Raw genomic sequence first — 15,339 nt, 5'->3', positions numbered from 1 at the left:
ATAATCACCAAGGAGATAAAACCAACTCCAGGTGACAAGGTTTTCAACACGTGTCTTTGACCAAACCAAGATGGCAAAGCAATGCAAAACAAATCCCTCCTGAAGTGTCTGAAGTCGATAAATGCACAGTGTGTAATGATTCACGTACCACAGGAATGTTTTCCCAGAATCATAGCAGATGGCAAGTAAAACATCTGGAGGACAATGAGGACTCATGTAACAGAACACAGCTGAGATTGCTGTTCGGTGTGCAAGCAGCTGAATGGATCTGAGTGGCTTGCCTTACTCCTGCACTTGCAGGCTGTTGCTATAGCATTTAAACCTTTCTGTTCAAGAATGATGTGAATAAAATGGCGGATCTTTAAGAGGAGGGTTATCCCTGCATAATAAGGGTTAAGTTTCCATATCAAGTGGGGGAGCACTAATACAATTTTTTAGTTTTGATCCCATATTTCTGTCATGAATCAGTACCATGCCATTTGGAAATAACAGTATACATTAAATTATACGTAGTGTAGTTGATGCTTCATTGCATTGACATCTGTATAATTAGTATTGGGGATAGAGGAAGCATAAAATGACACTTTATGTATACAAACAGCTAACCATGGATGAGTGTGAGCAGCCTGCAGTACTATAACCTCATGCTTCATGCTAATTGACATGGTTAGGCACCAGCAGTTAATGGGCCCTAACTGACTGGTTCTGACACTACTGTTGTCAATAAATCTTCAAAGGATGTTTGAAGATTTATTATCTTCAATATTCGGATGTTGGGAATCTTAACTATATTCCTAGTTATAAGGTACTTTAGCAAAACTAGTAGTTTGAAAATGCTGCCATTTAAAAATGAAATTTCTGTATTTTCTGCCTTTTGATGCAGTTGGTGTCGTCAGACAGCAAAACTCTCTAGGCCTGGTTTGTTCTGTTTCTTCCAGCACAGAGAGCTGCAGCTGGCAGCTGGCAGCTCTGCTGGGGCAGCTTTGTGAGGAGCAAAGGAGGTTTCACTGAAATCTTATTTTTACTAAACACAATTCTATTTGTAATAGGTTTATAACATTAATTGGGACCTGTCGTGCTTGTTAGTGCCTCTCTGAAACATAGCTCTGCTAGAGATAGCGAAAGCAAAACTGAGGAATGAGAATTTAATAGCTGTCTTAAGGATTATATCATATAATCACTACAGTTGACATCAAAAATGTGAAAGGGAATATTTTATCCCTCTTAAAATTTTCATATTAATGTAAAGAATTGAGTCTTATCCTACAGACTTGCCACGTAAACTTCTTGGGCTCAGAGCAGATTTCCTGGGGAAAAACAATCTAAAAGCCTATGTTGTTTGGATATATTTCTAAACTAAAAATCAAACAAAACCTTATATGCATTGATGAGGGAGAGGGGGGAGAAGAGGGTTCTGGACTTGTTTTGTTCAAATTTTCATGAACTTGATGCCAGCTTTTAGATAAGCCTCTTCTACTGATGTCTGTCCAGGCCAGTAAATTGTGCCGTGTGTTTTACCTCGGATTTTAGGAGCAGCTTTGCGTTTCACTCTGTGCTTTGTTACAGGAGCCCAGATTCTTTGCACAGTGCTGCTGATCAAACCCGGTGCCTGGAGCCGCAGTCTTGCAAGGATCCTCCGAAAACTAAACCTAGAAAAGTTCACTGTGGTTGGCATGAAACACATAAACCTGGAACCAGGCGTTGCCTTAGGACTCCTTTCTTCTGAAGTGAAACAGGTTTGTTAAGAAACTGGTCGACCTGTGGCTACACTTTGGTTTGGAGTGGGGAAATATGTTAGCTAGTGAATAATCCATTCCTGAAAAAAACCCAAACCTCCCATCCGGGATTTCTGAGCTGCTGAAGTGAGCTATATAGAACAGTCAGCTCTGTACCGGTGTCAGACACAAAGCAAGCTGATGTGCTGACTGTTTCTTTTATTACATGCCATAAAGCAGCAGACCTGGTTTCTCTAAAACAAAAGTTTGGAGGATCTGGGCAATACAGACCTCCCAGGAATCAGTGGAGTTGCCAAGTTGCAATGCTGACTCTCTAACTGTAAAACAGGTGTCCTCTTTTCCTTCCCTAAGGTCATTCCAGGTAGGGCACATCTAAGGAGCAACCAACCCCCTTGCACATGGGCCTGGCTTTCCTTCCATGTGTTTAAACCTGGGAGCTGGGAAACATCCACTGCACTGCCAGAGAACATGTACCTCTGGAGCACCGTTCCCTTAGATTACATGTATTACACATCTTACACATACAGCTGAATCTCTCTTCTAGGAGCGTGTGTTCAAGAGGCTGTAAAAATGACCTGCAAAAAGAGAAAATCGAGTTACTGTCATCTCTAGTGTCTAATAGACAATAAAGAGGATTCTTAAATCTTGGGGCATTACAGGCTTTTGTTAGCTAAAAATAGGTGCATGTTTCTGCTCTTTTACACCTTCAGAAATGATTTCTTTCCCAAACAGCAATATCCTGATACAAGTGTAAAGATATGAAAGGCAGGAAACTGAAATCTGGGCATTCTAGAGGAGTTAGATTTTTATTCATTTTTTTTTAATTTCCTTGTTATTTGATTGCTTTCATGAAGGCATTTAACCAATTAACTTTGCAGAAAACAAGCCTTTCTAATCAATATTGTTCTGGGGTTATGTTCGGAGAGTTTGTAGCACTCTCTCACAGAAAGTCTTAATAGTCTTCCAGAAGAAGACAGGAGCATGCCAGGACAGTGCTCTAACATAACCATCAATCAGGAACAGTTAGAACCTTTTGCATGATAGCAAAGCCATGGAGCACAAGCATTTGATTTTAAAATATTTACAGGCTACTGGTAAGACATGCTGGAGAGGTGGCACCATGTGAACCTCCTGAAGTCCAACCAGGCCAAGTGCAAGGTCTCCTGCACATGGGTTGTGGCAATCCACAGCACAAACACAGGCTGGGGGAGACTGGATGGAGCAGCCTGAGGAGAAGGACTTGGGGGGTGCTGGTTGATGAGCAGCTGCTCCCCAGGACCCAGCTTCAGTGAGCGCTTGAGCCCAGAACCCCCCGTGTGCTGGGCTGCATCCCCAGAGCGTGAGCAGCAGGTCGAGGGAGGGGATTCTCCACCTCTGCTGCGCTCTGGGGAGACCCCCCCTGCAGTCCTGATCCAGCTCTGGAGCAACAACACAAGAGGGACATGGAGCTGTTGGAGCGAGTCCAGAGGAGGCCACGGAGGTGCTGTGAGAGCTGGAGAGGCTGAGCAAGCTGGGCTTCTTCAGCCTGAAGAAGAGAAGGCTCCTTAAGGGGAGAACTTAGAGCAGCTTCCAGTGCCTAAAGAGACTGACAAGAAACCTGGAGAGGAGCTTTGGACAAGGGCCTGTAGGGACAGGCCAAGGGGGAATGGCTTTAACCTGCCAGAGGGGAGATTGAGATGGGATCTTAGGCAGAAGCTCTTCCCTGTGAGGATGCTGAGGCGCTGGCACAGGTTGCCCAGAGAAGCCGTGGCTGCCCCATCCCTGGCAGTGTTCAAGGCCAGGTTGGACACAGGGGCTTGGAGCAAACTGCTCTAGTGGAAGGTGTCCCTGCCCGTGGCAGGGGGTTGGAACTGGATGAGCTTTAAGGTCCTTCCAACCCAAACCAGTCTGGGATTCTGTGAAGAGTTGCTGGAGGAGTGCTTTCCGATATGGCTTTTATACAGCTAAATACAAAAATGCTTAGTTGATGATCTGAAACAAGACACTTAAAAAAAATCCAAATGTCTACCTCAGGAAGTAATGCTGATGTATGCTGGGTAAAGTTAAAGAGAGGTGGTTTCATCAACGTTTTCTCTTGTTTTCAGAGCTCTCTAACACACTGGAGCAGCTGCTGAGCATTGATTTAGTTTCCTGGAAGAGCTGGTGACTAATGAGCTTAAAAATTACAGACTGTTGGGGTTTTGTTCATGAGGGTTGGGGGGTGGAAAGGCAGGTTTTCAAAGTGAGATAGCAGAGGTCATCAACTGCCTTTGGGCAGGGGGAATGGGCAGTAGGAATTGCTTTCTGCTGTATGGGGGCTCCTCAGTTTTAGAGCATATGTGAAAGTCGGGAGGGCTGGAAGAGGTGAGCTCCCAAGGTAAGTAAATAGGTTTGCAAAAAGCCAAAGCATGCTTCAGGGCCTGGGCTATTTTCAAAGTCCAGCTTCTAAGTGTTACAAGGACAGCTTGTGGGGGCAGATATATTTCTCATAGCTGACTTCCACATAAAGCATTTGAATTAGAGTGATATTCATTGTCAATCTCTTTCTCAGTTTAGGGGACAACAGGATACAGGGCTGATTTTAAAACGAGGTTCTTAATAGGGGGGCAAATTGCTGAAATTTAGCATCTCCTGTTGAAGAACATGGAGCCAGTGTGCCTGACCCTTCTAGAAGGGCTTTTTACCTCTTCCTCAGCTGGAGCCTGATCCAAAATCCATCTCCAAGAATCTCTAGAGAACTCCTGTGTGTTCCACAGTGTGCCAGTTTGTTTTGTATACACAGTACTTGATCACAGATTTGGGGTTTATTCACTCATAGAAAGACTACCTAGCATCTCCTTCTCTTTCTAATGGATTATTTACATGCATATTGACAAATATCCTCAGCAACATGATTTCAGACACACGATTGCTTTTGCAACTTAGATACTAACATTCAGCTTTGAAGCAGCGTGTGGCCTTTGGCATACACTAAATAATGGACTGGTCTGCTGTTTGCTGAGGTATCTAATCACAGGAGCCATGACCATACATTTTACCTGAAGTTTAAGAATAATTTACAAACATAAAGGTCAGTAAATGGAGCTGACATTGTCTCCTCAACTCTTAGCAGGACCTGGTCACGTTCTGACTGTGAGAAGTGACCACTCCAGGAGGGATTTCTGCCCATGGAGGCTGGATCTCCTTTCAGCAGCTCCAGCCCAGCACCAGTATGCAGTTCTGGTGCTGGAAAGCTTGATTTTACAGTGGGACCTGATCATCCTGTTGGGAATCACTTGATATGATTGCCTGTGGGAGCAGGTCACTGGACTCAGTAGCTTGATGATTCCCTCCAGTCCTATCTTGTGATTCTGACAGTAGAGGCCGAAGGATGATTTTGCTGCTTTTTAATCCTGTTAGTCCTCCAGAGCCAGTGCACAGCTGGAACTTCCTCTGTGTGCAGCAACAACATCACTCACTGAATTCGAGTCAGCTGCACATCTCATCACAGCTGCTCGGGTGTCAGTGGGGACACCGGTGAAGATGGTGCAGAGGCAGGATGTAAATAAGAACAGCATTTGGCTGGCAGAGTCTAGAGTGGATGCGAGGATCTCTCAGAAGGGGAGAAGTCACCCTGACTTGCTGACACCATCAGTAGCAATCAGAGAAAACATCATCTTTAACCCAAAGTCTGTATATTTGCTGGGGAACAACTGAAAGACGGGAAACAGAAGGGTTTTGTTATGTAGATCTAAAAGTAGTGTTTAGAAGCTCTGGAACAAAATAAGTTCGTTTGTTTTGGTCTGTTTAACAGAAAGCGTCTCTGAACATTTTCTTTTGCAGATGTTTCTGATGTGGATGAATGTTGATATGTTATACCCAGCCCTTTTGAAATTTTACATGAAGTCATCCTCACTGTTTTTCATCTCCCAAAGAGAAGGCCCTTAGAAAAGTGGATTATATGCATGTTCTTTTAAACTAACAAAAAATTTTAAGCAAAAAGGGCTAATTTTATATTATACAGAACTGAATGAATGTCAGCATGTTGCAGTATACTATAACCTGCTGAAAGTCTTGATCCTCATCTAAATGGAGCTCTCCTATCAGAGGAGAGCCTGTGCTAAAATTTCCCTGCACAGTCCTGTGCTGTAGCTGACATCCCGGGTTTCCTCTGCCCAATGTTTTCATAGGGTGGGAGGATGGACAAATATCAAACCCCTTACCTAACTAACCCATTTAAAACCAGGGGGACTTTCTCATAGATCATTTTGCATTTTCAAATACAGAGGAGAATATCTGGATTGAGTCTGTGCTTTTGAACTCATAGCCTGCTTCTTGGAAATGTAGCTGAGGAGGAATGCGAGTAAGAGAAGATTTGGGTCAAAGACACTGAATGGTTTCATATAATAGAAAAGCAAAAGACGCCTTGAAGTAGTTTATCTCTATATTTTAAATGAAATGATAGGATTTACTTTTGGAAATGTTTTATGTAGAGAATAGAAGATTAAAAAATAGAGGAATTAAACCCCTTAGGGAAATGAATGATGTGTTTCAGCTGAATCAAATGATGTTTTTTTCCCCCCTTGTTTTCATCTCCTCAAAAATTGGAAAAAAAGTAACTAACCATGGGCTGGTTCAGGCAGAGAGCTGAAACAAAGCTGCTGCTGTGTATAAGCTGCACAGGGGACATAGTGGTGATGTGGGCCTTCTCTGTGGAGCATGGGGAAGCAGAGCTTGATTCTCCTGCCACTCTGTCTAGATGAAGGGGCAGGAGGAGGCAGCCTAGAGCTGCTATGGACACCCTGACATGCTCAGCAGAGATGTCTGCAACAAGCCTTTGCTTTCTAAGGGTTTACTTAATTAAAGCAGTCAGCAAGGCTGCGAGTGCTCTGCTCTGCTGCCTCTTGGAAGCCTTTGCCCCAGGCACTTGCTGCCTTTCCCTGTGCTTCTCAATCATTATGTCCATCTCCAGCCTCCAGATCAGACTTTTCTCACTGGTGCAGTGATTGCTAGTTAACCTTATTACCTATCCTTAGTTAAAATAAAGATCCCAGGTGGTTGTGACCTGCACAGCAGCAAGAGAAACATCTCTGCTCAGGAGTGGTCACAGGCTGACCAACCACGCTTGGAAAAGAAGCGAAGGTAGAGAAATGAGTCACGGAGCACGACGCATCAGCGGCAAAACCAGGAGGGGAGCTGTTTTCTCTCAGCCCCCATCTAGTGCCATGCTCTGAGCCACCTCGTTTTAAGGTCACTGATTCTGTAGTCCTGATCCTAACTTGTGTATGGAATTCTACCAGCCCTTGGGAGAAGCTGGGCTCTAGCAGCAAGGTGCCTGGGGTGGGGCTCCTTCCTTGTGTGAATTCAAGAATAAAAATTCTTGTATTTGCAATCCTTCATTATATATCAGCTAAGGAATTAAATGTGGTTCCTTATCCCAGAGCATTTATGACCCTGTTGATATCGCTAATACCCACTGCTTCCACTCTATCCCTGTGTCATATTGAAGGTCGAGCGAAAAGGGTTATAGCATAAATCAAAGGGTCAGTAGTAGATGAGTAAACTGCAGAGTAGTAATTTGTTTTCATCCTTATCCCCTGAAAATGAACTCCACCTCTGTACATGTACCTGGCATGTACAGATATGCAGAACAAGCACAGCACAAGGCTTCCAGGAATAGGATTTGGTTTCCTTTCTTACTAAAACATTGAGGAAATTACTGCTGAAATTGTTTGTATGTATAAGACCTACTGTTGGCTGATCTAGGACCATGGGGACTAGAACCACAAGCTGCTATGGCTTAAGATTGGTGATTAACTTTTTCTTTAGGTCTGTGTGGACTTAGGGTGGGAACTAGACCTTCTGCTACCTGGTGAAGGTAACAGCAAATGCTGGCTTAGTGGCCATGGTATGTACTCTGGAAGCTCTGCCTGCAGAGATTACTAGCACATACATGATGAAGAGGAGAAAACAGATCAGGAAAGCTGGGATGTACCCAGCACTCACTAACACTGTTCATTGTAACCTGTTTTGTCTCTGTTATTTCTTTTCAGGATCCTGCTGTTTTAGAAGCTCACTGTTCCTACCTTACCTCAGACGCTGCTCTCGTGCTGTGTCTTCAGAGGCCAAATGCTGTGAAGAAGCTGATAGATTTATTGGGGCCAGAGGATCCTAAAGTAGCCCAAGCAGTAGATCCGTCTCTCTGGAGGGCTCAGTATGGCATCAGCATGGTCCAAAATGGATTTTATGGTAGGTTTTTGTAAAAGAAAAGTCCAAAGGCTCAGATATGCCAATGGAAAAGATACATTATGTGCTGTCACCTCCTGCGTTGTCAATGCAGGTCTAGCCTTGGCAGGTGGTAGAGACTATTATCCCCTAGAAGGCTTTCACTGTTGTCTTGGTGGCTGAGCTGAGTATGTCTCAAGCTGTGAAGTATAACCCAGCAAGACATATAAAAAGAAGGTTTCTTCCCAGAACAGCCCTAGCTCTGCCTTCCACCAGGACAGATTTCCTCTGATTCTCTGCACTGCTTGGTCATTTTGTACTTTTAGCTTGGTTATTTTGTAATTATCCCCAAGAACCCATCCTTCTGCTCTCTGCTTGGAAGTTACCCTCCTGGTAACTTCATAACCCATTGACCAACTGCAACCAGATTCCACGGAAGGATAAAAGACTCCAAGATACTGAGTTCCTGTAACATCTCCAAACATTAATGACTGGCTAGAGAGAGGTGATCAAAAATGGCTTTCCCTGAGGAAAGCAGGTAAACTCGGCTGTTTTCCATTTGGAGAGGCTCTTGCCAGCTGCCACATCAGCAGAGGCACACCAGTTAGTCAGCACCTGGATGCTGAACCAGCTCATCTGCCTGCAAGGAGGGAACTAGGGTGCTGCAGTGGGAGGTGGGATGGCAGATAGCTGGAAGTGGGGGTGAAGGAGGGGAAAATGGGAAGTATTGCTGGAGAGAGCGGCCTGTAGAGAACCAAGGGTATTGCTGGAGGGGGGCTGGGCTGCTGCCACAGGGAGGGAAGGATAGAATTCAAACATTCATAGGGAATTAAGCATCATTAATTCACTGCCCATGAACAGTGTTTTTCCTCAGTGTGGTGCTGATTGTGCTGTATGTGGTTAAAGAGATGTGAAAATAATAAAAGCAGTAGTTTCTATAAACACTTTCTAGTGTGAGCGAGCAGACACTGTGTACCTTCATGTTCCAGAAGAACTTTCTTGTCAAGATTGGATTATTTGGTTCTTTCTATTGTATTCTGTGCTGTCAAATCTCTCTTTTTGTCCACATCAGGTGATCTTGTGAGGAGAACTGATAGGGAATGACGTAGACCCTATGTACAGCCTGGGGGAGAGAATAAACCCCTTGAGGTAGAACCTTGGGGTTTTTAATCAGACATGATCGTAATCCTTAGGAACAAGACTAAACCAAGAGAGATCTCACACCACTTGCATGATCTCATTCATGGGAGTGACTGAAGAGCAGGATCTACCTACACAAAAGGAATGGTCAGGGCTCTTCAGCCAATACTTTTCCACGATCAGCCCCTGCTTCTTTTGCTCTTAAATTTAATGGCTTGTGTATGCAGGTTGCCTTGAGCATGAGAACTTTTCACTCTCAGCTAATAATGACTAATATATACCCCAAACTTAAGATGCCCATGCTACCGTTAGAGCATCTCTAGCATAGCTCAGCTAAAGATTACTTTATATTAGTAAGAGAAGCCAAGTCTCACCCTGTCTTTCACTGGGGGAGCTCACTGTGTTAGAGAAGCCCTCAGATTAGGGATTGATTCCTTTCAGATTCCTGCTCACTCCTAAGGCTGGGCTGAGCACAGAGCTGCACTTAGCTGGCCACCACCCATCCTCTAGCCCAGCCTGTGCTTGTGTTGAGGGCAGCAATGTGCCTGGCTCACAGAGCCATCCTTGCACACATCCAAGGAGACTGGCAGCAGCTGTAACTGGTGTACTCACTGGCTCAAGATCTGATCCAGCTCTGTGCCAGGGAGGTGTCTGCCCATAAGGAAAGGAGCATTCATAACCTCTTGCACCTCCAAGAGCTTGTCCTCCAATTGGGGTGAAACATTTACCTACAAGTTAAGCAGGAATTGTTGAATGACTGTGTGAGTAATCATTTGGGAGGGCTGTGGAAGACCATCTTCTCCTAGGAGGGAATACTGCGCCTGCTCAGTTTTGCTCCAGCTGAGGGAGGTCTCTAGTTAATGCCACCTTGCTGAAGTAGAGCAAACTCCAGCTGTATGTTTCCTCCCAAAGCAATTGGGGAAATTCAGTGGAGATGAAGACCAGGTTGCAGTGGTAAACCTGCACTGCTCTCATCTCTTCTGGGTCTTACAAAGTCATTGTATAGTGCTTTTTCTTGAACCCAAAGATCTCTTACAGTCTTGAACCCAAAGATCTTCGTTATACAGTCTTATACTTTGAGCAAAGGGAGAGTAAAAGTGTTGCAAGCTTTGGGAGCATTTGTGTCCTCTGTAATGGCATCAGTTACTTAAACAAGGAAGATTTGGCTCAGAGATATATAAAGGATCCAGCACAACTTACATGCTGATGACTTAGGCGATCTCAGGATTGTAAACTGCTGTGTTAAAGACTGGCTATATAATAGCTGGAATTATGAAGTTCAGACAGGGCTGAGTGCTGTAAGAACAGTAAGATGTGATTCTTTGAATGCATAGCCTGCAAAGGTGGTAATATTTCAGAGGATATTTGCTTTTTGTGTATTTGTATCCCAGGAGTATGGGATCTGTGCCAGCAATTGACAATCTATCTGAACTCCAGTTATATAGAAATAGCTTTTCCTTCTCTAACATTTTCCACCCACAAATCTCAAAGCATTCTGAATAATGCTTTATAACACTGTTGCTTTATAAGGATATTCAGATGCTGAGCCTGGAGGGACCTCTCAAGTCACTGAGTTCAGTTAATTCCTCCACAGACAACCCCATCATATATTCCCTTTCATAAGCATCCACCCCAATGGCATGGTTGTGACAGAACTTCACTGCTCTGATCGCTAAAATTCTTCTTATATTTTCAAACTTAAATATAGTCATACCCAATTTGTATCCATTTGTTCTTGTGCCAACACCTGTACTTTAATTTTAAGTAGTTGGTTTTTATTCTCTGACCTTTTCTACCCTGATGTGTTTACCAGAAATCAGATTCCTTCTCAGCTTTGTATCATGTTGGGTCAAACGAGCCAAGGTCTTTTAGTTTTAACTCTTCAGATGTTTCTCCATTCCTTCCATGATCCTCATGTTTTTTCTCTGTGTGCCTGTCCCAGTCTCAATTTCCATCAGCAATGTCTAACACTAATTCTGATTTCTGTTGTAAGTCAGAGCCCCCAGCATATTTGGGACTTGCATTATTGTTACAAGGCACATTTGTTTTACCAACTAGTATCTCCTTGCCATTCAGTAAAACCAGCCTGATGTGATCCAGAAGCAAGGGAACAAAAATGGGGGATTGGAGCTGGTATTGAAGAGGTTCACAGGCTCCTTAACACGATTCCCTTGACTACTCTGTTAGGAAATAGGAGTCTTGTTTACATGAACAAGCAGCTGAGTGATAATAGGACAGAATCACAACACCAAGAAGGCAATGAAACTATTCTAAATATAATGGTTTAAAATGTTTGCTATTACTGTACAGAACAGCTGGCCTTTAAAGCAATTACTTCAGTACATTGCACATCATCAGTCTCTCCGAAAGATGAGTGTGAGTCTAGAGAATGTTTAATTCATGGCCTGAGAGAATCTTCTCATTGTGTTTATCTCTCAGGCTCCGAATCCTATCAAATAGCTGTCCAGGATATGAAGCTGTTTTTCCCAGAAGGGCTGTGCTACACCGAGTGTCAGACATTAGAAGAGGAAGAGGTAAGATTCTGCCCTTTCCTGATAAGTATCCTGCTGTGTCAGAGCAATAGCTTTGGTCCTTCTTTCTTATTATGCTTTAGATGATGCTTTTTTGCTGTGTTTCACCAGCTGCTGAGATTTCCTTCTCCTGTGGATGTTCCTACCACAAGGTGCTCACTTTGTATTGACCCAGACAGCCTCAGTGGAAAAGTGCTTTTCTGGATATGTTTGTTCAGTAACCTGTGCTGTAAATTCAGGGCTCATACTTTAGAAGCAAAGTTCCCAGACAAAGTCAACATTGCTGTGGAAGCAGGTCACAGAGAGGGATAGCAACATCATCGATGATTGCTAAGGCATAGCTGGCCCAGAGGCTGCTTCTTATCCAGATTTTCTCATGTAGCATCCAGGAACGCAGATGAAGAGGGACGGGTGGTAATGTAACTCACTGGTTGCTGAGTGTCTCCCACAGGGTCTGCACACATTCACATGCTCACAGGGTGAGCACTGTCCTGTTTGTGTGACAAGGGTATTGTCCCTTGTGCCCTATGCGCAGAGGTACCAGACCATAGCAATGCAAAGAGTGGAGCTGTCTGTGTGAGACATCTCAAGCTGTAAAGGCACTGCTTGCAGAGCTGCTGACTGCCTGCCTCTTTCCCTGCCCATAGATAGAGGCATAAAGACTCACACTCTTGCCCCTCAGCTTGCCTTGGGGCAGTGCCAAGCAGCCTACCAGTACCGCTGTAGTCTGCTCTGCTCGTCTGGCCCTCATGCTGCTGGTCTCTAATTCAAACCACTGTAGTTTGCCAATGGCTAAAATGAAACAGTCTTTCTTGTTCCACTAGTTTTGTATGTCATTTCCACTCTGATCATTTTCTTCTCAAAACCAGACTTTGAAACAATTTGGTTGTGCCCAACGAGGGGCTGGAAATTTTTGACCCACGTTGCTTTTGTCCACGTGGCAGAGAGGTGACCCAGCTAAGTTAGTCCAAGGAGAGTAGCTCTGGAACTGGAAGCAGCTAGCCACATCTGTAATGTGGATGCTCTCCCTCTGCAACTCAGCACCAGCGCATCATTGCTGCACTGTGCTGGGATGCAGAGATATACCAGTTCATACGGAGACGGAAGGGAGCCACTTCACACTGGATAAAAATGTCAGACACTCACAGTCCTTGAGTTTCTGGCCTTGAAAAGCTGGGAGCAAAGACCTTAAAAGATGTCTGTATACAGGACCTTTAAAAGGATGTCAAGATGCTGTGCTGAATTAAGCCCCAATAAAGATAAATACAATGCATGCAAAATGTTCTTGTGTCTCTAGACAAGCAGGTGTTTCCTGGGCTGCAATTACAGAAGTACACAACAAAAGCTTCACAGCTTGCCTCAATCAATACATCTGAAGTGTTATCCTTCCTGATCAGGTAATGGTGTTCCCATGACTTGCCTCTCTCTCCCTTCCCTCCTGCAGATCTATAACCTGAAACGTGACCCCATAGTCAGTTCAGGAATCAAGAAGCAGCGCAAGATTATAAAGCGTGGAGCACGAGGGCATCTCAGTTCACTGGGCTCTGAGCAACCATGCAACCTTGGTAAGGAAATGCGTAACTCTTATTATAGATTGAGACTGTTATTGATTAATTGGATAGCAAGACAAACCATCTGGTGGCAGCAAGATTTGGTATTGATGTCCTTTCAGAAGGGAGAGACAGCTCCGAGCTGCAAAGAACAGCTCCAGTGGAGTCCAGCCATTTAACTGTTTACCTGCCAGGCCCTTCCACTGCCAGTCTTTCATGGGTTGAAATGCAGGGCTGTTCAGAAGTGCCAACCTTACGACCAGCAGAAGAACCAGCACTGTCACACATCTCGTGTAAGCAGTAGTGCACATTTCTCTGCTGGACTTTCACGCTGCATTTAAGCATTGACTTGGCCACAGTGGTTTGCATCTCCATTCAAAGCTTGCCACAGGAGAGGCCAACACACCGCAGGGGTGGGCGATGGTGAGATGTGTTGTTCTGTGAGTAGGTAAATACAATTTATGCTTTAGTGCTTTTGGCATTGTGGCCGCCTCACTCTCAGGAACTGGACTGAGATCTCATTCAGTTCCCACTAGCTGATGAACAGCTGCCAGCTCAAAATGACTTCCGCTTATCGCTGCTCGGACCTTGAAGTTGAAGCTTCAGAAAACCTCTCACTTCCCTCAGACACCTAGTTTCTCAGCCTTTTCTGCTATTTTACTTGATAGGCACGTACACACCACAGGCTGTCATGCAACATCATTTATGTCAGAAGGTGTAACTAACACATGGGGATGCTCCCATGTTGGGATATTGTGGATTGATTTTGAGCCTTTGTGAATAAGCAGTGACCAGGTAAAGCATCTCTGTGGTGTTCACTGGGGAGTAGACTGGTTTGGAACTGGGCCATTCTCATTCCTGTAGCTTGTTGTGATGTGACTGGCAAGCAGGAGGGTGGACAGCTGAGTTCCTGTGCTGCACCTGTGTGCTGCAGTTGTTAATCCCAGCTGTAAAACCACAAGATTGCTGTGGACTGGCAAAAAGTATGATAAAAATGCCACAGAACTACTGACGATCACATCCCACCTTAACCCCTTACTGATGTAGGGCTTTTGGGCATTGACCCCTACCTTCAGGTGCGTAAGACAGCACATGTAGAAGTGCAAGGAGGATGCTGTAAGCCAAGGCCTTTGCTTTAATGCCAGCAGAGCTACTTGGGAGGCACAAAGTCACCTGGGGGAGATAGGGGGTGTCTCTGAAGAAGATTACCTTTTACCCAAGGTAATTATCAATTAATTCTTTCCAGTGTCTTAGTTTGGCTTTAGGTTATGCTCCACACATGCTTCATGATCATTGCAAAAATTGCCAATCCTCTGGCAAGCTGCTTTCTTAGGTTGCAGACCTAAGAAAGACCTTGTTATTATAGCCATTAATACAGCAGAGACTGACTGCATGAAGGTTTAAGAATTGACTGATGCCTGTAGGGGGGGTGAGACCTATCTCGCGACATTATTCCAGTATTTAAAGAGTGGCTACAAAGAAAATAGAGAGTCCCTTTTTACAAGGAGTTACATGGAAAAGACAAGGGGTGATGGGCACAAATTAATCCCAGGGGAGATTCTGACTGGACATAAGAGGAGAATTTTTCACAGTGAGAACAACCAGCCATTGGAAGTGGTGGACTCCCCAACACTGGACACAGTTAAGATTAGGCTGGACAGGGTACTGGGACATCCAGTCTAGGTCGTGCTTTGCCTAGAAAGGTTGGACCAGATGATCCCTGAGGTCCCTTCCAACCTCATATTCTATGATTTGTTACTGACATTCCCAAGGCTGTTGTATGAGTCCTGAAAGAAGAGTTTGGTGACCAACAGCAGCTTTGTTGCGATGACCAGGCTGTTCTGCGTGTAGTTGTCTGGGTGGCTGCAGAGATGCAATCACATCATTGTGTTTCTGGTGGGGTACGTCAGCTCAGACTGTGTTCAGAGCACAAAGCTGCAGTACGAGGAGACTTGCAGGTGCTCCCAGTCCAAAACATCCTGTATTGCTGTTGCTGCAGGGTATGTCCCCCATCAACTTACTGCATGATGAGAAAGGACCAGGCTTGTGCCCAGGTTTGCTGTGACTGAAGTACTTCTTAATTTTTAGAAGAGAGTGCAGAAAATAAAATAGAAAAAAAATAGTTTGTTGTGGAGAGAGCACAGGTATTCTGCAAGCTTTGAACAGCCCGGTGGTGGGAATGCATCTTAAATGATGTGC

General features: G+C 44.5%; 1 protein-coding gene across 1 annotated transcript in view; it reads left to right on the top strand.

Annotated features, from left to right (window-relative positions):
* Positions 1 to 15,339, top strand: part of C4H16orf71 (chromosome 4 C16orf71 homolog) — a 100,779-nt gene that overhangs the window by 74,918 nt on the left and 10,522 nt on the right. The window contains exons 22-25 of the mRNA XM_030482253.1: positions 1,567 to 1,736; positions 7,748 to 7,943; positions 11,499 to 11,593; positions 13,035 to 13,155. Coding sequence (XP_030338113.1) covers positions 1,567 to 1,736; positions 7,748 to 7,943; positions 11,499 to 11,593; positions 13,035 to 13,155 — 582 coding nt within the window. The remainder of the gene's footprint in view (positions 1 to 1,566; positions 1,737 to 7,747; positions 7,944 to 11,498; positions 11,594 to 13,034; positions 13,156 to 15,339) is intronic.

Source organism: Strigops habroptila, chromosome 4, assembly GCF_004027225.2.
Source record: "Strigops habroptila isolate Jane chromosome 4, bStrHab1.2.pri, whole genome shotgun sequence".
Taxonomy (NCBI): domain Eukaryota; kingdom Metazoa; phylum Chordata; class Aves; order Psittaciformes; family Psittacidae; genus Strigops; species Strigops habroptila.
This window is presented reverse-complemented; position numbering and strand designations above follow the sequence as displayed.